At 40.2% G+C, this 20,839-nt stretch overlaps 1 protein-coding gene, 1 long non-coding RNA gene and 1 pseudogene across 8 annotated transcripts in view; 2 read left to right on the top strand and 1 right to left on the bottom strand.

Annotated features, from left to right (window-relative positions):
* The first annotated feature begins 29 nt into the window (after positions 1-29).
* LOC118148066 (uncharacterized) lies at positions 30-8,840 on the top strand. The gene is made up of 2 exons (XR_004734846.3): positions 30-101; positions 7,290-8,840. It is a non-coding gene; the product is annotated as an uncharacterized LOC118148066 (long non-coding RNA).
* LOC144579454 (uncharacterized) lies at positions 432-1,205 on the top strand (annotated as a pseudogene).
* THUMPD3 (THUMP domain 3 tRNA guanosine methyltransferase) overlaps positions 8,583-20,839 on the bottom strand; it is a 27,774-nt gene continuing 15,517 nt past the window's right edge. For 5 of the 7 annotated variants that reach the window (XM_078351589.1, XM_078351590.1, XM_008982087.5 and 2 more), the window contains exons 6-10: positions 20,535-20,604; positions 16,919-17,034; positions 14,106-14,216; positions 12,774-12,897; positions 8,583-12,587 (exon numbers count right to left, since the gene is read on the bottom strand). In XM_078351589.1, coding sequence (XP_078207715.1) covers positions 12,435-12,587; positions 12,774-12,897; positions 14,106-14,216; positions 16,919-17,034; positions 20,535-20,604 — 574 coding nt within the window. In that variant the 3' untranslated portion in view covers positions 8,583-12,434. Of the gene's footprint in view, positions 12,588-12,773; positions 12,898-14,105; positions 14,239-16,918; positions 17,035-20,534; positions 20,605-20,839 lie in introns of all 7 variants that reach the window. The other 2 variants (XM_008982088.6, XM_035276223.3) reach the window with 1 other exon arrangement.

Genomic DNA, 20,839 nt, shown 5'->3' with positions numbered 1-20,839 from the left:
CACCCATTGGTCCGCTCGCCGCCAATCAGGGGAAGCCGCCGGGGCCGCCTAGAGAAGAGGCTGTGCTCTGGGGCTCCGGCTCCTCAGAGAGCCTCGGCTAGGTAGGGGAGCGGAACTCTGGTGGGAGGGGAGGTGCGGTGGACTGGGGGGATGGGTGGCTGGGGTGACCGACTAATGGCTTGTGGGGGTTGCCTTTCCCTCGGGAACATAATGTTTGGGAACATAATGTTTGATACAGTGGAAGAGAAAGGGGTGGTTGGATGCGGGCGGGAGGGAGGCCCGCCCTGCGGCAACCGGAGCGGGAGGGAGAAGGGAGCGGAACATGGCTCAAAACCGGACGGAGCCATTGCTCTCGCAGAGGGAGGAGCGCTTCCGGCTTGCCTCTTGTCTCTGATTGGCCGCTTGTCCTCCCGCCGTGTGTGAAAACACAAATGGCGTATTCTCGTTGGAGTAAAGCGCTTGTCAGTTACAGCGTGGGGAGTGCGCAGCCGCCTAGCGACCCTCGCCTTGCCCCCTGGGTGGGGCGGGTAGGTAGATGGGGTGGGGAGACGCTGGGTGTGCGGGCGCGGCCGGCTTCCCGCGGCGGGAGGGGAGGGTTAGTGAAAGTTGCTCCGGCGTGGGCGTCCTCTCTCACCCTCCCCTTCCTTCGGGGGAGTCGGTTTACCCGCCGCCTGCTTGCCTTCGACACCTGATTGGATGCCGAAGCTGGGGGACCGGGCTCATGCTACTGGCTCGAGTCCCACATGAGCGAAACCACTGCGCGGGGGTGGCGGGGAGGCGGGTATTGGTACGGTCCTCCACGAGGCCCAGCGCCGCAGTGTCTGGCCCCGCGCCCCTGCGCAACGTGGCAGGAAGCGCGCGCTGGAGGCGGGGGCGGGCTGCCGGCAGAGACTTATGGATGGCGGCGGCCGCGGTTCCGCCCCTGGTGCCCGCTGCCTGAAGGGCGAGACAGGCCCGACTTGCTACGGGCACTCGTGGGGGTGGGGGAGGAGCGGGGGTCGGTTCGGCTGGTTTGTAGGTGGGAGGCGCATGTTCTCCAACTACCGGCGCGAACTGCAATCCTGAGGGAGCTGCGGTGGAGGAGGCGGAGAGAAGGCCGCACCCTTCTGTGCAGGGGGCGGGGAGTGCCGCAATACCTTTAAGAGAGTTCTCTGCTGCCTCTGGTCTTCTAAGGACCGCCCTGGGCCTGGAAGAATCCCTCCCTCCGCCCTCCCAGCCCCCCTTTCATCTCGTCATCGCCTCCAAGTCGAGTCGCTTCTCGATTCTGGGCGGGATTCTTTTGCCTAGACTTAAAGAGGCTAGCTTGCTACCAGGGCGTTGCCCTGCAGCGGAGTGAGCAGGTGTAAGATTTGAGGGGCGAGGCGGATTATGTTCCCACGGACTTGAGTTGATGTGGAGGTTATTGTAATAAGGGTGGGGTAGGGAAAGAGAGCCTAGGCATTCACCTGGGGCTGATTTTATGCAACGAGACTGTAGATTATCACTACTTAAGATCGTTTTTGGAGTATTTTTCTAGAAATAGAGATAAATTAAGGCATGATCACCTGAGTTTTACACCATTTGAGAGCCTTGCTGCACTACCAAAGTTATAACCTCAGATTAAATCTAAATGGAAAAATTTTAGCCTTTGCTTCAGAAACCAGTGCTTCCCTCCCTCCACCTCTCTCCCCAGGCTCTCCCCTCTGCATCCCTACCGGGCATCTTAGCAACTCTCACTCATACATTGATCCCATTTTCCATTTGTTGTACTTGCTTATCCAGTATTCAGATATACCGCTGGCTTTCTCTCTCTCTTGATCTTGGGTAGCCTGGTGATTCATGAAACCAGACAGATTGGTTCCACCACAAATTAAAGCTTGAGCTGGAGCTTGACTCTTACCCATCAGCGCTTTTATTCCTCCCTACTTTACGTTCTTGAATGTTTACCTTGGTTTTAATTTTATCCTTTTTCCTTTGCTGGGATTCTACCCCGGTCCTCTTCACAGTCCAGGTAATCTTGACTACTGCTTTACAGAGAATTTGACCTGAGGTTAGGTAGCACCTCCCTTTCTCTTCCTTGAAATACCTCTCGAGCCATCCCTTCATTTCTGGTCTCATCAGTAACTGAGCTCAGATGCCAGTATGATAGCTTTCAAATTGCTGTCTCTGTTTAGTGTTATCTTCTGATCCATCTTACATCTTGTCAGGAAGATTGTCTTGAAGGAAGATAGAGCATGAAAATGTCAGATGAAACTCCATTACTGGTTTGTATTGTAATGGAGTAAAACTCTTTTACTTGCTTGTATATTTCAACATTCCTTGTAAAAGGAAAACCTGAAATTTACAGCAAATTGTTCAAACCGCGGGTCGCATGGGACCTAAGATGGCTTTGCGGTACAACAGAGATTCGTAAACTTTCTTAAAATGTTAGATTTTTTTGCGGGTGTTTTGTTTTTTGGGGGGCTCATCAGCCATCCTTTATGTGTGGCCCAAGGCAGTTCTTGCAGTGTGGCCCAGGAGAGCCAAAAGGTTGGACACCCCTGGTTTATAGGATAAATTCTGCCTTTGTGATTGTGATGCACAAGTTCCCTGGATAGACTTAACTCAATTTAACAGCTTTTTCATTTTCACCGTTTTCCACTTATTACACAAACATTACCTCTCTCCTGAAGTCACATGGAATACTTTGCAGTTACCCAAATCAGAGAGGCATTGTCAGTGGGGTGGTTCTTTCTGGAATGCTACCCTTGCTGCTTCTGATCCTGCAGATTCAAATGTCATCCCCTCTCCCCTTTGGTCATGCCTTTCACGGTCTGTTGTCCTATGAGCAAAACTCTCCTATTAAAAAAGGAGTTTTCTCCTGACTTCTGAGCATGACTCAGTATTTCTCAGGTTGTTGTCATTGATGATTTAAATTATCGTAACTATTCTGAGCTTTATGAGGGGACAGTTTCTTGTATCTTGTATTCCTGAGCTCCTGGTATACTCTAATGTCTAGCCAACCCTAAGTAAATGGAGTAAGCGACATGTAAATGTCTTTACAGTTTGATATTTTATTCATCTTGAGCATTGGAAAAGTGGCTGGTAGGAATAAAGAACTGAAATTTTATTTTTTATCTAATTTAAATTGCAACTATGGACAGTATAGCTGTAGCCACAGACTTGTTCTTTGGATTACAGAATACATGGACATTGATTGTTTTCTCTTTGTACTGAGCAGTAAGGAAATAAAACCTGAAGCTCTTTGGCCCATTACATTTTATTTAACTGCTTTTTTTAATTTTACTTTTTATGTATTTAGCTGAAAGCTAAATCCAACCATTTTTAAAGATGTGCCTGCCTTGGACAACAATGTGTTGAGAAAAGTGTTAATGAGTTTGGATTTCAAAGGAAAAAAAAAGCATAATGAATTTTAGGGACGTGAGATTCCATTGAACTGTGACAGGAGTTACATAATTAAATATAACAACTTTAATGAGGAATGGGTCTCTCTGATATAAATGAACCCAGCCCTAAATTTTAGTCCTATACGTTTTCTCTTCTGGGAAACACTTGATTGGAGGAGCCATAAGCATCATGTCTTCTGTTACAGAAAACAGTAACTAAGTTTTATCCTGAGGAATTATAAATTAATACCAACATTTTAACACCAAATGCTTTTTATGTGCTAATCTTACACATTTTAATAATTTATTTTTGAGATGGAGTCTTACCCTGTCACTCAGTCTGGAGTGCAATAGCATGATCATGACTCACGCAGCCTTGACTTCTTGGGCTCAAGTGATCCTCCTGCCTCAGCCTCCTGAGTAGCTGGGACTACAGGCACATGCTTCCATGCCCAATTTTTGTGGTTTGTTTTTTTTGGTAGAGATGGGGTTTTCCTGTGCTGAGCAGGTTGGAACTCCTGGGCTCAAGTTACCTTCCTGTCTAAGCCTCCCAAAGTCCTGGGACTACAGGCATGAGTCACTGCCCTGGGCCATTGAATATCCTTTTAAAAATACATTTTAATTTAAAGTTTCTCTTTAGAGAATAAGACCCTTGGTCAGTGGTCTTCAAACTTCCTGTGTGCAGAGACAGTTAGTTGTCTTACTTAATACAGATTCCCAGACCATGGAAGATGCTGAATTCTTTTGGGGAAGGTGGAACCCCACTGGGCAGGCTGTGTAATTTGGTATCTTTTCAAGTTCATTTGCTTACTCAGAACCCCAGGGCTATAGTATCCCTATTTACCTGCCAAAAATGATTAAAATTTCAGAGAAATTCTTCTCAGTTGTACGGTACATGTCCCTCAATTTATTTTCTCAAATGAACTGTTTTTTCCTCCCCCTAAAAAAATAACAGAATGGGAAAACATTTTGAAAGGCAAAGAGGAATAGTAATTAATATTTTTGGAAACTTGTAGGTCAGGTTTGTTTTTTTTTTTAACAAGGAATGTTGAAATATATTTTCAAACAAGAGAAGTTCACCTTATTTTTTGTTTCTCCTGCTTAATTGCAGTCCTTAAGGAAAGCGATTTTTCACTCCTCAGTGCCAAGCACAGAGCTGGGAGCTCAAAACATGTTAGTTTTGTTGGTTTATATGTGAAATTGATTCTCAAGTAATAGTTAAGCTCACAAAACATATCAACAAGCTTCCTTTTCAGGAGAGACTTCAGGGTCCATTTAACCTACTTCAAGTCTCCTAATATTCTATTCATAGAGGAAACTGATGCCTCCTCGTCTCTGAATACATTTATCCCATCATTCACTTCTTTGGGTTTCCTGTACTAACCATTGCAATTAGCCTCTTCCTATGCTATACTTCCTTGGGCTTTTTGTTTAAATTAACCAGCTACCTATCTCCTTTCCAAGTAGTTACATACTACTTACTACACTTACAAGACAAATTTATTAGGTATATTACACACTTGTACTTGCATGAGAAAGCTGGTGAAGGTTTTGAGGTCTAGTGTGTGTGTGTGAGATTTGCAAAAGTTAAACTAGATAGGTTACTTCCATATATTTTTTGTGAATGGGGGCTTGGTGTAATTATATAATTCTGTTTTGCAACACTAGTTTGACTGTTAAGTTAGTTGTAGAGCACCTTGTTAGGTTGCAAATCCAGAAGTCTGGTGGCGTTGGACTTTGCAGGTTGCTAATTTAGTGGCATGGTAGTTTATATTAGAGGGCATACTTCTCAAGAAGACTTTTTTTCTTGTCCATGACTCTGCGTTCTTGAGATTAGATAATATATTGGATTATTAGAGAAGTTGTTAGTGAGCATTGAATCAAATAGTTGTTTTATCTAGACCAGGGTTAAACCTAATGAATTCTTTCTGTTCTGTTATGGAGTGTACTTTCTTAGTGACAAGAAAGACTTCCTGCCTCTTTTTATCTCAGTCATGGTTACATTTAATAATCCTGCTTTCCAGCTTTTTCCTAGAGCTCAGTCATCAGTCACTTTTCGTTTTCTGTTTTTTTTTTTTTTTTTTTTTTTTTTTAATACTTATGTAACATTGGCTTTTCCTACTAACATCGTTTTAAATCATGTTTACAGAATTGGTTATTTCATCACCTATCTCACCTCTAGTTTATGGATTCTGGTAAACTCAGTCAAAAGTCTTTACAGCCTTTTCTCTTTTTACTGACATTGATTTAAAATTGAATTTCAGACTGAGGTATTGCCTACTATAATAATGGTAACATACTCTAGTGAATACTATAGGCAAAGAAATGAACTAATAATAGTTATTGAATGCCTTTTGTGCACAAGACACCTGTAACTGCAGGTGTGGTAGAAATAGCAAGAGAACTGGAAGTAGAGGGTTGAAGAAGTGACTGAATTGCTGCAATCCTCATGATCAAGTTTGAATGGATGAGGAGTTGCTTCTTAGGGATGAGCGAAGAAAGTGGTTTCCTGATATGGAATCTACTGGTGCAGTTGCTGTGAACATTGTTAAAATGACAACAAACTATTTCGGATATAACAGAAACCTAGTTGATAAAGCAGTGCCAGGGTGTGAGAGAGTTGACTTTAATTTTTAAGTAAGTTCTACTGACTGGGTGTGGTTGTTCACACCTGTAATCCTAGCACTTTGGGAGACTGAGGCAGGCAGGTGGATGGATCACTTGAGGCCAGGAGTTCAAGACCAGCCTGGCCAACGTGGTGAAACCCCGTCTCTACCAAAATTAGCCAGGTGTGGTAGTGCACTCCTGTAGTCCTACCTACTTGGGAGGCTGAGGCAGGAGAATCTCTTGAACCTGGGAGGCACAGGTTGCAGTGAGCCAAGATGGCGCCACTGCACTCCAGTCTGGGGGACAGAGAGCTTGTCTCAAAAACAAAAAAGAAAAAAAAAGTTCGGTGGGTAAAATGCTATCATGCTATCAAACAGATGAAGTCTTGTGAAAGGAAGTCAGTGTAGCAAACTTTATTCTTAAGAAATTGCCACAGCCATCCCAATCTTCAACAGGCACCGCCCTAATGAGTTAATAGCCATCATTAACATTGATGCAGGACCCTCCAGCAGCAAAAAGATTGTTAGCATTTTTTAGCAGTGGAGTATTTATTAATTACACATAATACTATTGTTTACTTTTAAAACTGTGGTATAGTGTAACCAATGCAGGACCCTTCAGCAGCAAAAAGATTGTTAGCATTTTTTAGCAGTGGAGTATTTATCAATTACACATAATACTATTGTTTACTTTTAAAACTATGGTATAGTGGAACCGTAACTTAAACGATGCATTGGGAAACCAACAAATTCATGAGACTTTATTGTAGTGCTCTGGGATTGAGCCTGCAGTGTTTTTGAGGTATACTTCTTGTATTTATTATGTTCCTTATATATAAAACCCCATTTTACAGAGTAGGAAACTAAGGCTCAGAGTTTGAGCAATTTTCCCATAGAAAACAGTAAATTGAGGGCTAGGGATTGAAACTCAGGTGTGAGTGATGATTTGTATTCCTAACTAGCTTGTATACCTTTATCTGATGGAAACATTCTTTTAGGGAGTTTAATCTGGCTGTAGGATATAGGATAGGTTGTAGGGATGGAGAGATTTGAAAGCAGAGAGACCACTTAGGTGGTTGGTACTCTTACAGTAGTGTAGACATCAGGTAATGAAATTTGGCTTAACAGCAACAACAGAAGGAAGTTAAAGGATTCAGGAACCAAATGTCAGTTATTGAGTAGAGAGAATGGTCTCAAAACATCACTTCTCAAGGAGGCCTTCCTTGATACCCTCACCCCTACTATACTGTATCCTCCATTTGAATGTTGTCAAAAGCTCTTCTCATAATTGTAATTTTGTTTCTTTCCCCTACTTTAGGTTGCTCCTTGACAGCAGGACAATGCTTATGGCTTTATCCGTTGCCTAAGCTCAGAGAGGTCTGCGAGGTCAAAACTATTTTCATGATAGCAAGATGCTTCCCTTTTTCACTCATTCTCTCAGTGTTCAGAGGCTCCATGATGTGTGATGACATCGTCATTGATGTTAATGAATGGTGCTATACTTGAATTCTCTAAGGTGTGGTTAGGTAGGTTTAGGTATGCATACTTTTTAAAATTAGTTTTTTCCCCTTTTCTCATTTTTAGAAATAACTCACTAGGTTATGCCTTCAGTAATCTTTGCAACCTGAATATTATAGTTTTCGTGCCTAAGCATGAACATAAGAAGTACATTTTGTTGTGTTGTTTGCAGTGGTTTAAATATTTTCCTAAAATACCCAAAATTAAAAATTTTACAACTTTAGAATTTAATAACTATTCTAAAATAAATCTATATTTTTCTCATTTAAGAATGGATCATTGGCTTTAAAAGACTGCTTCTTACCTACTTCTCGGCTATACCATCTGCATACTAAATGCTAGAAAAACAAGATTGATTTGGAATGACTAACAAAAAACTAATAGAAATATGAAACCTATCTTTCTGCTTTGGAGATATTTACCTTACCATGTCTGCAGTAGAATAATCTTGTTCTTTTGTCTTCCTGGAGATTGAGGTTTTGCTATGTTGCCCAGACTGCAGTGCAGTGGCTATTCACAGGTGCCATCATAGTGAACTACATCCTGAAACTCCTGGGCTCAAGCAATCCTCCTGTCTCAGCCTCCTGAGTAGCTGGAACTATAGGCATGTATCACCAAGCCTGGGCTTTAAAAAAAATTTTTTTTAAACAATTTTTTTTGAGGCAGGATCTTGCCATGTGGTTCAGGCTACTCTTCAACTCCTAGCTGTGAGTAGTCCTCTTGCTTTGGGCCTCCCAAAATGTTGTGTTAACAGGCGTGAGCCACCGTACCCAGCCAAAAATTTTTTTAGAGATGGGAATGGAATGATTTTAAATAGTGTTGGTGCCACCTCTGTTGTGGCATCATTTTGAAACCAATCCTTCAGATGGCTTTTTTTGGTAAGGTACTGAGTAGTTTTTTCTTCTTCAAATAGTTTACCCCTTTTTTTTTTAATTGCATTTTAGATGGTACTGAGTATTTTTTAATGCAGGTATGCTGCTACTGAAAAGAAAACCAAGTTTGAAGCTAGAAATGTTCGAACAAGTTACCTAAGTATCTTAAAGGATAAGTTACTTTGTAATACTGTATAGAAACATACACAGAACACCAAAACCCTTATATAAAATGGCACTGTGTTTGCATACAACTTTACACATCTTCCCATATACTTTAAATCATTTCCAGATTTTTAAATATTTCACACAGTATAAATGCTGTGTAAATAGTTGTTACATTACATATTTATATTTGTATTGTTATAATTTTTTCTCAAATATTTTCAAGGACATTTGGTTCAATCTGCAGATGGAGAACCTGAGGCTATGGACTGACTGTGCTTATACTTTATAAATGGATGTGTGTGTGAACGTGGCTGGACTTGTTATTTGGCTTTTATTTGCCAGGTATCAGCATCAACTAAGGATACTCTTATGTGTTGGCAAGAAACACGTCCTGAAGTAATGCAAGTGTGGAATAACTTTTTAAAATCTCATGGTGTATCCTAAACTGTATGTTGACATTTGTAAGAATGGTGATAAGGCAACAGTAGGTAAAACTTCAGGCACCTTGGCAGAAACTGAGGTGGCATCAAACTATAAGTTATTCTTCACTGCCATGCATTTGTGGTGTGGACCCCCACAAAAGAAAAAAAAAAACAGCTGCACTCATGAAATGTCCTTGTGAAAGCAGTGACATTTTGTTAAATTTAGACCTTTGAGTACCTAACTTTTTGAAATGGTTATGCAAGCTGAATTATCTATTATTTCCTTGGAGTCTAACAACTGGCAGCAATTGTTTTCAATAATAAAATCAAACTCTGAGTCAAAAATCAGAATTTTGGGAAAACTTGTGCCTAGTATCAGGAACTTGACACTTCCCAATACTTAATGAGATAGTGATATTGAATGTGATATATATTTTTTTGAGGCAGAGTCTTGCTGTGTCACCCAGGCTGGAGTGCAGTGGCATGATCTTGGCTCACTGCAACCTCTGCCTCATGGGTTCAGGCAGTTCTCCTACCTCAGCCTCCCGCGTAGCTGTGACTACAGGCATACACTAGTATGCCTGGCTAATTTTTTATTTTTAATAGAGACAAGGTTTCACCATGTTGGCCAGGGTGGTCTTCAACTCCTGACCTCAGGTGATCTGCCCGCCTCAGCCTCCCAAAGTGCCAGGTGTGAGCCACCATGCCAGGCCCACCTAATTATTTTTTTTAAAATACAACACTAAAATATTAATGCATTTGTAACTATAATATTTAGGTTTCTAACATGGTAAAAAAAGTGATCTGGGGCCCTCAGTTTTTTAGAATGAATTCACTGAGGCCACAAAGTTTAAGAAATGACTACTCTAGCACAACACACATAAATAAGTACCTGTTGAATGACCTCATGGAGTTAAAGTGACTTTTTATATTAAACTGAATGGCTGGGATAATGGGCATGCTAGGACAGGAAGCAGAGTTCCTCAACTTCACCATTGTAACTCATTGACAAACATGTTTGCCTAGGACAAAAAGAATTAAGGGGCGATAGGGAAGACTTTCATAAGCAATGTGATACTTTTTGCTATCTTTTTCTATGCTTATCTTATTAATGAATATGAAGGACTTATAGGCTTTAATGTACTTGAGGGTCCAAAGATATTTCCAAATCTTTCCTTTTTCAGTCTTCAACTTAACCTAAGTCCTATCTGACATTGGGCCTACAGTTATGGCAGAATTTCCTAAACTCCCATTTTTTAAAGAAATAAGGGTAAACAAATGTTCACCTTATATATAAGCACTCTGGTATACTCTAGTATTGGGAGGTAACTATCTCCCCCAATTAGATTTGTAAAATATTTCTCAATGTTTACATTTTTTCCCCTTGAATATATTTTTCATTCCCAACAACATGTCTGGTCTGTAACTCAGTCATTCCATGTTCAGATTACAGATTCCTTTCCCCATCTTTTCACATTCCTTTAGTCCAGGAGAGACAGTTCGAAGGTTAAAACCAAGGTCACACAATGAATAGGCAGCAGTGTCACATGTAACTCCAGACCTTCTGAATCCTGCCCGCAGCCCATTGCCTATTCTAATTGCCATATTGCAAAACACTATACTAGGAAAGAAGATGGCAAACTATTGCCCCCTACATACTTGTATCAGTCTTGTAAAACTTTTATTGTAGTATTTAGAAGAAAGTTATGATAGGTCAAGCAAAATTTATTTCCTCAAAAACTAAGCTAATATGCCAAAATATTTGTTCAACAAATGCCCACTCTGGCAGATATGGTACCAGGCATTTAGTTTAAAAAAAAAAAAAAAAAAAAAATGTGGTGAAAACAGACATGGTCCTTGAACTTCACGATTCTGTGGGTTACTTACTTAATTTGAGGTTTAAATGGTTGCTTTCATTGGGTGAAAAGTTTTGTGTTTAGCCCATAAATACAGCAGCTGTGTGAATTCTGATGCTGAAAAGGCCAGTGTAGGATATAAAACCTTCATAAACATCTTATCTTCAATTCATTATGAAGTATAGGGTAGATTGGAGAAACTGGATAAGGATTGCTGGCTGTGCTGCTAAGGTGAATTCTGCTTTCAAAGGAAGAAAGTACTGTGTCCTTTTATTTGAAATGGAGATATCAAAAAGTATTATGAATAGAAGTATTAAAAGACTAATAGGATACTGAAAATCTATGCTGAATGCAGCCAGATGCTCCAAAATCAACTGAATACTATGATGAGTTCCACATAAAACCTCAACTACTCTTTGTTCCAGGGAAGCACCATTTTCCACAAAACTCTCAAGGGCTTGTTGCAAATGGAAAAGCAATTAAATGTGAATAGTGATCCAGGAGAAAATAACAAACTCATATAACTCCCAAATTAAAGATTTTTCAAAGATCATTTTTTTTCCCTCTTGGCTGTTTAATAAACTAGCCAACAAATAAATACTTCGAGAGGCTGTGTTTGGTTTTGAAAAGCAACACACACCTTAGTATACTGAAAAAAAAAAAAAATTAATTTGGTTTGTTGGCCCCATACCCCATCTATCAATGTATGTGTTATTTACAAGTAAGAATGTTCTATACTAATGGTATTTTTGCAGTCCTTTTGATAATTCCTAGACCTCTATTTTAGTTCTATGTATTAATCTGAATAATAAATGGATACTTTAAGGCAGATGGTAAACTTTCCTATAGGTCTTAGGAGATTTTGTCCTAGAGGCTGAATACCATTCACAAAATGTAATAATGCTTCATTTCTTGAGTTTGAAGTAAAGAACTTGAGCAACTGGATTAGCAAAGCTGCAAAGGCAGAGAAATGTGGCCTAAGATGTGATTATGTTCTTTGCCTTTGCTTTGGGCCAGGGTAGTTTTGTACTTGACAATGGAAAATAGGTGATAAAGCCTGAAAATAAAATGTTCTAAACCCCAATCACAGAGCACTTTTGTGGGCTTTTCACTAAGCATCTTTATAAAATATTTTAAGCAAAATTAAGGTATCATTTCAAAAGAGCTTCAAGGAGAGGCTGTGCTTTCTTACAAAACTTTTCAGACGGAGTTTTGCTCTTGTCAGAGTGATCTTGACTCACTGCAACTTCTGCCTCCGGGCAGTCTCGTGAGTAGCTGGGATTACAGGGGCCTGCCAACCACATCTGGTTAATTTTTGTATTTTTAGTAAAGACGGGGTTTCACAATGTTGTCCAGGCTGGTCTCGAACTCAAGCTCAGGTGATGCACCTACCCCGGCCTCCCAAAGTGCCGGGATTACAGGCGTGAGTCACTGCCTGGCCACATAAAACTTTTCAATTCCATCACATTACATTCACACCTTTTGCTAACCAGGACGAAGAGCCTTGAACAGGTTTAAAGAGTGCAGACTGCACTTTTGTTAATACTATTTTTCTCTCCAAGTTCTTTACGCTAACATTTCCAGTGGTGGGAAGTACAAGTACTATTAGTCATCTTCATTCTTTGCATTACCAAAGAGTTCCTCTTTCTCCATCTTGTTCTGAAGGATGAACAAAAGCTTCAGGTGTACGTAACAGAACATAAACTGCAGCACGAAGACCACCAACGTTCACCCAGACTGTATCCACCTTTCGCCATACATGTCGCATTCCAGATAATGCCTGTGTACACACAAAAAGCATAAAAATTAGGTTGACAATCTACTTTTACACCAACCAGGATTCTTAGCTGCCAGGTAAGAAACCTCAGGGGAAGAAAAAACAAATCCCATCCAAATCAACATCCACAAATCTCAAAAATATCTGAAAGTTGCCCCAGGCTGAGATTTTGAGCTAATTGTATAGCACCTTGGTAAAGCACTTTGTGTCTTGAGTAAGTAGTACAGCTCGGCCTGTGGTAGGTGTGCAGACACGGCTCATCTCCCGTAGGCAAGCCGGATAAAGGTTCCAGTTTCTTTTCTTGGATCCTATCCTGTAATAGAAGATATAATGAGTCAAACACTTGCAAAAGATATAAAATTGAAGGGCCATATTAAAACAGTTTCATGCATCCTGAGGCTTGAAAAATAGCTGTATTTTCAGACCTTTGCCATTACATGTCAATGAAATAAGCTGAGTTAGTAAACTGCTTAGAATGCTGAATCAAAAATTTTTTTGGACAACTATGTCAGTTATGTAACTTGTCCTCTTACTGAGTGTAATAAGCGGTCAAACTATAAACGAAACAAGTGATCAGAAATCATTTAGGCCCGGTGTGGTGGCTCATGTCTGTAATCCCAGCAGTTTGGGAGGCTGAGGATCACCTGAGGTCAGGAGTTCGAGACTAACTTGGCCAACATGGTGAAACCCATCTTTACTAAAAATACAAAAATTAGCCAGGTGTGATGGCACATGCCTGTAATCCCAGCTACTCAAGAGACTGAGGCAGGAGAATCGCTTGAACCCAGGAAGCAGAGGTTACAGTGAGCTGAGATCGTGCACCACTGCACTCCAGCCTGGGTGACAGAGCGAGACTCTGTCTCAAAAAAAAAAAAAAATTTATGTTGAGAAACAGAATCAAGTCTTCCACCACCTTTTTGTGTAAAATATATAATTCAAGAATGGGCTAGAAAGTGAATTATAGGTAATTTAAAAATGAACCTCCTAGGCCGGGCACGGTGGTTCACGCCTGTAATCCCAGCACCAGGCGGGCAGATCACGAGGTCAAGAGATTGAGACCATCCTGGCCAACACAGTGAAACCCTGTCTCTACTAAAAATACAAAAATTAGCTGGGTGTGGTGGCGCACGTCTACAGTCCCAGCTACTCGGGAGGCTGAGGCAGGAGAATTGCTTGAACCCGGGAGGCGGAGGTTGCAGTGAGCCAAGATCGCACCACTGCACTCCAGCCTGGCGCCTGGCGATAGAGTAAGACTGTCTCAAAAAAAAAACAAAAAGAACCTCCTATGATGGTCAGGATTCAAAATGTAGTTAATACGTTCCTGAGAGTTCTCAGAAGAAACATAATGGGTGAATCCATCATAATGTTAAGTGAAAAATAGCTCTGCTAAGTCTGCTAAAATTAAAATTTTTTTTCCTGACTTAAAATAAGAAGGAAAATAATGACACTTTTAGAAGACAAGCAGGTACTAGTATAACGAGTGAAAGTTAAACTCAGTAAATAAACCCAACCAGTTCTCACCTTTTTCCAAATGGCAAATCTGTTACAATAATATCCACAGAGCCAGTTCTCAATGGCAGATTGCAGATATCCCATTGAACAGCATCTATGGGCAAGCCCCAGGATGGTTTGCTGTGGGGACAAAGGAAAGGTGCTTCAACATATTGTGAAGCATAAAATTGTTAAAACAATTTCTTTTTTTCTGAAAAGAGATTGCTACAGCAAAATATAAAATGCTAAGACTATCAGTGATAATATCAACCTATTCAAAATTTAAGAAGTGGCGTGAAGATAAAAAATAGAAGGTCAGGCTGGGCACGGTGGCTTGTGCATATAATCTCAGCACTTTCAGGGGCTGAAGTGGGATGATCACTGGAGTCCGGGAATTTGAGACCAGCTGAACAACATAGTGAAACTTTGTCTACAAAACTTATAAAAAGTTAGCAAGGCAAAGTGACACGCCTATAATCCTAGCTACTCAGGAGGCTTAAGGTGGGAGGATCACTTGGGCCCACCCAGGAGTTGAAAGCTGCAGTGAGCTACGATTGTGCCGCTGTACTCCAGCCTGGGTGACAGAATAAGACCCCATCTCAAAAAAGAAAAAAGAACAAACTGAAAATATGATTGTAATGCAAAGAGAACTGCAAAAGGCAACTTTAAAAATGATGTCGAAGACTGGGCTCGGTGGCTCATGCCTGTAATCCCAGCATTTTGGGAGGCCACAGCAGGTGGATCATGAGGTTAGGAGTTCAAGACCAACCTGAACAACATGGGGGAAACCTCATCTCTACTAAAAATACAAATATTAACCAGGCATGGTGGAGCATGCCTGTAGTCCCAGCTACTTGGGAGTCTGAGGCAGGAGAAGAGCTTGAACCCAGGAGGCAGAGGTTACAGTCAGTCAAGATGACTTCACTGCACTCCAGCCTAGTGACACAGTGAGACTCTTGTCTTAAAAAAAAAAAAAAAAAAGAAAAAGCAGCCAAAGCAGTAAATTACATTTTGGGATGACTTATGTGAAGAATAAAGTTTGTAAAGCGATTTAGTAATAACAGGAGACCTTAAAAGAAAAACAGATATGTAAAATTGGTAAATATATAAGTCATCGTTTTAAGATGAAAAAACAAAAGGAAATATATGGACCATGCTATATAAAACAAGACTAAGAAAACAGTTAATGTAAATATAGATTACAGAAGACAGAATGAATAATAAATACAAAGGATTTAAATCCTCCCCATTAAGGCAAAGCAACTGGTTTAAGAAAACAAAATAGGCCAGGCGTCGTGGCTCACACCTATAATCCCAGCACTTTGGGAGGCGGGTGGATCACGAGGTCAAGAGATCAAGACCATCCTGCTCAACAAAGTGAAACCCTGTCTCAACTAAAAAAATACAAAAAATTAGCTGGGCATGGTAGTGAGCGCCTGGCGTAGTCCCAGCTACTCGGGAGGCTGAGGCAGGAGAATTGCTTGAACCCAGAAGGCGGAGGTTGCAGTGAGCTGAGATCGTGCCATTGCACTCCAGTCTGGATAACAACAGAGAAACTCCGTCTCAAAAAAAAAAACCAAAAAAACGGAAAAACAAAATAATGCACAGGTTAGGAACTGAAGGTAAGTCAAAGGTTATCAGCAGAAATTAAGGATTTAATTGATATTTAATGAAGAATTTAAGAAAAAAATACAATAAGGGCAATCAATACATAATTTTTAAAGGTATGTATTATAACCACATATCAATGACTGCACAAAACAAAGCATAAGGCAAAAAATATTAAAAACCAAAGTAAAACGGATAGAAATGTATAAGTTGAATAGACAAAAAGTGTAGGTGTGAACAAGATAAAATATTCAGAAGCTAGAAAAGAAAGTTTGTTTAAATATTCATCAGTTTGAATTAAAAAAGACTGGCCATATACTAGGCTCAAAGAAACTCCATGAAACAACCATTCAAAACTAATTCATCACAATAAAATAAACTAGTATTTAAGAAAACTGAAAGGAGTTTCCTGGAAGATGCAGACTCTTGGGTCCCATCCCAAACTACTGAATCAAATCTGTGTTAACAGTACCCCCAGGTGATTCACATGTACACTAATGTTTGAAAAGCACTCTCCTAAGAAATGAGATCAGAGAAAAATATTTAACCAAGGACTTAGAAAGTAACAAAAACAGAGAAGAGACTATATAAACTGTAGCATTTCTATACAATGGAATTTATATAGCGACTTAAAAAGACTATGGTCTGGGTGTGGTGACCCATGCCTATAATCCCAGCATTTTGGAAGGCTAAAGCGGGAGGATCTCCTGAGGCCAGGAGTTTGACATCAGCCTGGACAAAACAGCAAGAACCCCATCTCTAAAGAGTTTAAAAAATTAGCTGGGCATGGTAGCACTTGCCTGTATTCCTAGCTACTAGGGAGGCCGAGGGAGGAGGATTGCTTGAGCCCAGTAGGTTGAGACTATAGTGAGCCATGATCATGCCACTGCACTCTAGCCTGGGTGACAAAATGAGACCCTGTCCCCACAGCAAAAAAGAAGACTATGTAAAAATATAAAGTTTAAAAATTAAAATGAATCTATAGAATATTCTTCCAATATGTGGGGGAAAAGACATATTAAGACAGGTATGAAAAGCTGCATATGGTGGGGAAATTATAATTAATGATTTTAAAATATAAATTATTTTCAATAAATTTTAAAAATGTAAATGGAGTCTCAGTTTATTCATTTGGGTTACAATGATGTCACAATGCACTGGGGGTATTACTTCATAAAGTCAATGTAAAAAGTGATTCTCTCAGTCAAAAATGCTAAGAAATCTTAAATTTTTACCCTTCTTTAATTTGGCTCTTGGTCAATAAAGATGCGATGTTATTTGCTACCCTATTCACAGCCAGTGGGTTATTATCACCAGCAATGTGGAAACAGTCGGACCATTCAGTAGCGCCCTAAAAGATAAGAGAATGTGTTAAAAGTAGTAAATGGCAAAATATGATTATTTAAATTGTCAACAAACAAAGACAATCCCGTGCTTTTCTAGAGCAGTAAAACATTGCATGTTGTCAACTGTGCTATTTCCCTGGCTGAAAACACTGTGATTCTTTCACTGCTTGCTGCCCTCTCATCAACCTCAACTCTCCAAGCTGTCTCGTGCCGTTCCCAAAAGCACTTTGTAGGTAAGCACCTCTGCCACTGTACTTGCTCTACTTTTAATTATTTCTTCCCCTCTGTGCCTCCCAACTAATCTGCAAGCTCTTTGAGGTAAGTTCTCGTATTTTATTCAGTTCCTCATCCAGCAGTGTCTGGCACACTAAGTAAATCCTAAATAAATTCTACGTAAATGTGGTTTGAAAATATTAACCAAATCAAACTGACCAAACCTATACTCTTTTGTGGTTGTGGGAGTTTACATAATCTGATACACTTGAGAATTGCAATTTCTGGCTGGGCATAGTGACTTATACCTGATATCCCAGCACTTTGGGAGGCCAAGGCAGGAGGATTTCTTGAGCCCAGGAATTCAAAATTAGCCTGGGAACATGGCAAAACCCCATATCTACAAAAACACAAAAATCAGCTGGGCATTGTGGTGTGCATCTGAATCTCGGCTACTCAAGAGGCTGAGGTGGGAGGATGGCCTGAGCCAGGGGGGCAGAGGTTGCAGGGAGCTGAGATCACACCACTGTACTGGTCAAGAGAGTGAGACCCTATCTCAAAAAAAAAAGAATAACTGTAGGGGAAAACCCCAAGTGCCCTGGCAAGGATCTGAAACCACAGCCTGTTCCCATATAAATAATGATTTGGAAAAGAATTAGAAATGTAGGCACATAGTTATTCCTTTATATAATCATAAATCTTTTCTCACTTATAATCATAAAGATATATACTCAATATAACCTTTAATTTTACTAATGACTATGGGGTTATGAAGCATGGAACTGAGGTGACATTGTGAACAAAGTGATCCTAAGGCAAGATGCTCTAAGCCCTCTGTCACGCCTGCATAAGGGCTGCCGGAGGGCATCTTAGCTGTGCGGCAGCGCCAGCACTGTGAAAGCACCCGCTGTTTAGCCAGCTAGGGAAGGAGATGTCCAAAATGATCAAGACATCTCCTTCCTGGGGAAGTTTGAAGAAAACTCTGCTTCTCCAAGCTCGTGGTAAGGCCTGACCACTGTCAGGGAAGCCCACAGACTTCCGGGGGGCTTAACTCTCTCTATGTGATGCTGTGCTTCAGTGGTCACATTCCATGTCTACTCTCACGCCCTGCTTCTGCACCTGGTGTTTCTTTTTCTCAGAAGATAAGAATTAATGTCCTTGACATTTTTAACAAATATGTGAAGAACGCTGATGCATTAGGTTTTCTCATTGCCTTGGCTACTTCAAAGTATTGGGCCCCCTATCTCCAAGACACGTGATTTACCGGACCCTATCACCGACCACCATTACCTCACCCTACCTTCCTTGCCCACTGCTTTGTACTCAATAAAAGTCAGTGTCCAGGCACTTGGTGCCACTGCAGGTCTCTGCGCTTTGGTGGCAGCGGACCCCCGAGCCCAAACTTTCTTTTCTCTATCTCTGTGTCTGGGTCTACAGTTTCTCGTCTCTGCACCAACATGGAGGGGGGGCTCACAGAACCCTATATAATAATAATAATAACTATATAATAATAATAATGATGCAATTTCCTTTGTATGATAAGCTTTTGAATAGTAACCACCATATCCCTGGAAGGACTTAGTAACTTTAAATAAAAAAACCTGTCAGCAGAACATAAATACCAAACTGTCATATATCATTTGTGCAATGAGGTGACATGTGACCCTAGGCCTGAACAACATTCTATGCAGATTAACAGAAGGTTTCTGACCTGAAAGCAGAGAAAGGCTTGCCTCTACTTGGGGATGAGTAGCAAACACCTCTTCCTTTGTGAACAGTAACATACTTCTCATCCATGAATACAACTGCTTCATAAGTTTTCACTAGAAGCTGATGAAATACTCCTGTCTATAATCCTACAATGACTTCAAACAAAATAGAAGCCGATGTATGCCAGAATTTCAGGTGGGTGGGGAAATAGAGGGGACCTAGAGTTTGAGGAAGCTTCTCAGTGATTCTGATTCCCCAATATTCCTTTTTTTTTTCTACTAAACCTATTTAGATTTTTCAGCATTGGAAAGAGTTGGGTTTTACAGTATAGTATTTCTAAATTTAAAAAAAAGTATTCTAGATCAAGTATTTTATACTCTGGTGAACAAATCTTTACATATATCTTGTCAATTTCTTCATAATTTTATTCATTTTGATCATCTATCAGCTTAGGTTTTCTACATTGACATCTGCATGTCTACTCTCACATGGAAATGGTTCAAACTTCATCTTTTAATTTTTTTCAGCCTTTATTTTTACTCAGAGTTCTGTTATGTATTTCTTGACATGTTGTGACCTTACCTGCTATTTCATATACATATCATGATTTCATACTAGAAAACAACACTCTGTTTTGTTCCCAGAATCCTTCTTGGCCACAGTTGGGTTTTCACTGTGAAATCTCTTTAGCGACAGTAATTTCTCTAGCTTTCAGAGAACACAGTCATCAGGTAGACTTCTATGATTTCATTCTTGGATTTTAACTCCCAGAACACATGTATCATTTTCTAATTACAGTTTAAATTATTTCTCCCCTTGTGGGCTTGCTCATCTGTCCAGTTTCTACACAATCATATAATCTGCAGTATCTCCCTGCAGCTTATTCCAATTGGCTTTCAGTATACTATATGGAAGAACAACTGTTTTACACAAATTTCAGTGATTTTACTGGGAGCTCTCTCTTCTAAATCGTTTAAAAACATATAGATGATACTGATTATTCAAGGGGACTCTACTGTGCCATATTATCCATTTAGAAAATGCCTTTCCATTTCTTGCTTTGCTTTACACAGTTTTTATAAACCCTCTTAATATCACAGTAATTTTGAAAACTATTTAAGAGCATTTGGTATTAAGCTTGTCAGGTTTCCTAAAAAATCCAAGCAATGTTCATAAGTTTCCCCTTTTTACAACTATATTTATTCCCTCTAGGAACTTAAGTGGATTACAGAGAAGAAAATTACCTTCCTCAAGTTTATGCTTATGCCTTCAATTCCCATTCAAGTCTACCAGCTTGTCTGTTACACAAAGAGGACTCATACCAGTTTCTAATTCTCAGCTTCCTCTGTAACCTAGTGAATAGATATCACCAACAATCTATCTAGTTCAGTGGCACTTGGCTATTTGAAATAAGTAGTTATATTCTTTACAAAAAAGTTCCTACTTTTCTATTGTTAATTATTTTAAAACTCTTGGGTCCACCGATCCAACCACGAAGATTTCATTATGTCTAATTTGCCTATTAGGTCTGGAATATTCGGGATGTATCACTGTTATCTAAAAGCTAAAGAAATATGATTACCTCTATTGGTATTGCCCCTGTTCCACACATTGGATCGACTATTATATCATAAGGCAGAGGATCACAGAGCCTAAAGAAAAGAAAACAGCCTATGTGAACACTCAACTAAAAGCTGAGGCTTTATACTAATGATTCCTGAAGCTATAAGATTGAAGACCTATCACACTAGCATGAAGAAACACCAACCTACAAATATTTAAAAAATCAATTTGTGGCTGGGTATGGTGGCTCATGCCGGTAATCCCAACACTTTGGGAGGCTGAGGTAGGCAGATCACCTGAGGTCAGGAGTTCCAGACCAGCCTG

Source organism: Callithrix jacchus, chromosome 15, assembly GCF_049354715.1.
Source record: "Callithrix jacchus isolate 240 chromosome 15, calJac240_pri, whole genome shotgun sequence".
Classification (NCBI taxonomy): domain Eukaryota; kingdom Metazoa; phylum Chordata; class Mammalia; order Primates; family Cebidae; genus Callithrix; species Callithrix jacchus.
The sequence above is the reverse complement of the archived record's forward strand: the minus strand, read 5'-3'. Positions and strand labels throughout refer to the sequence as shown.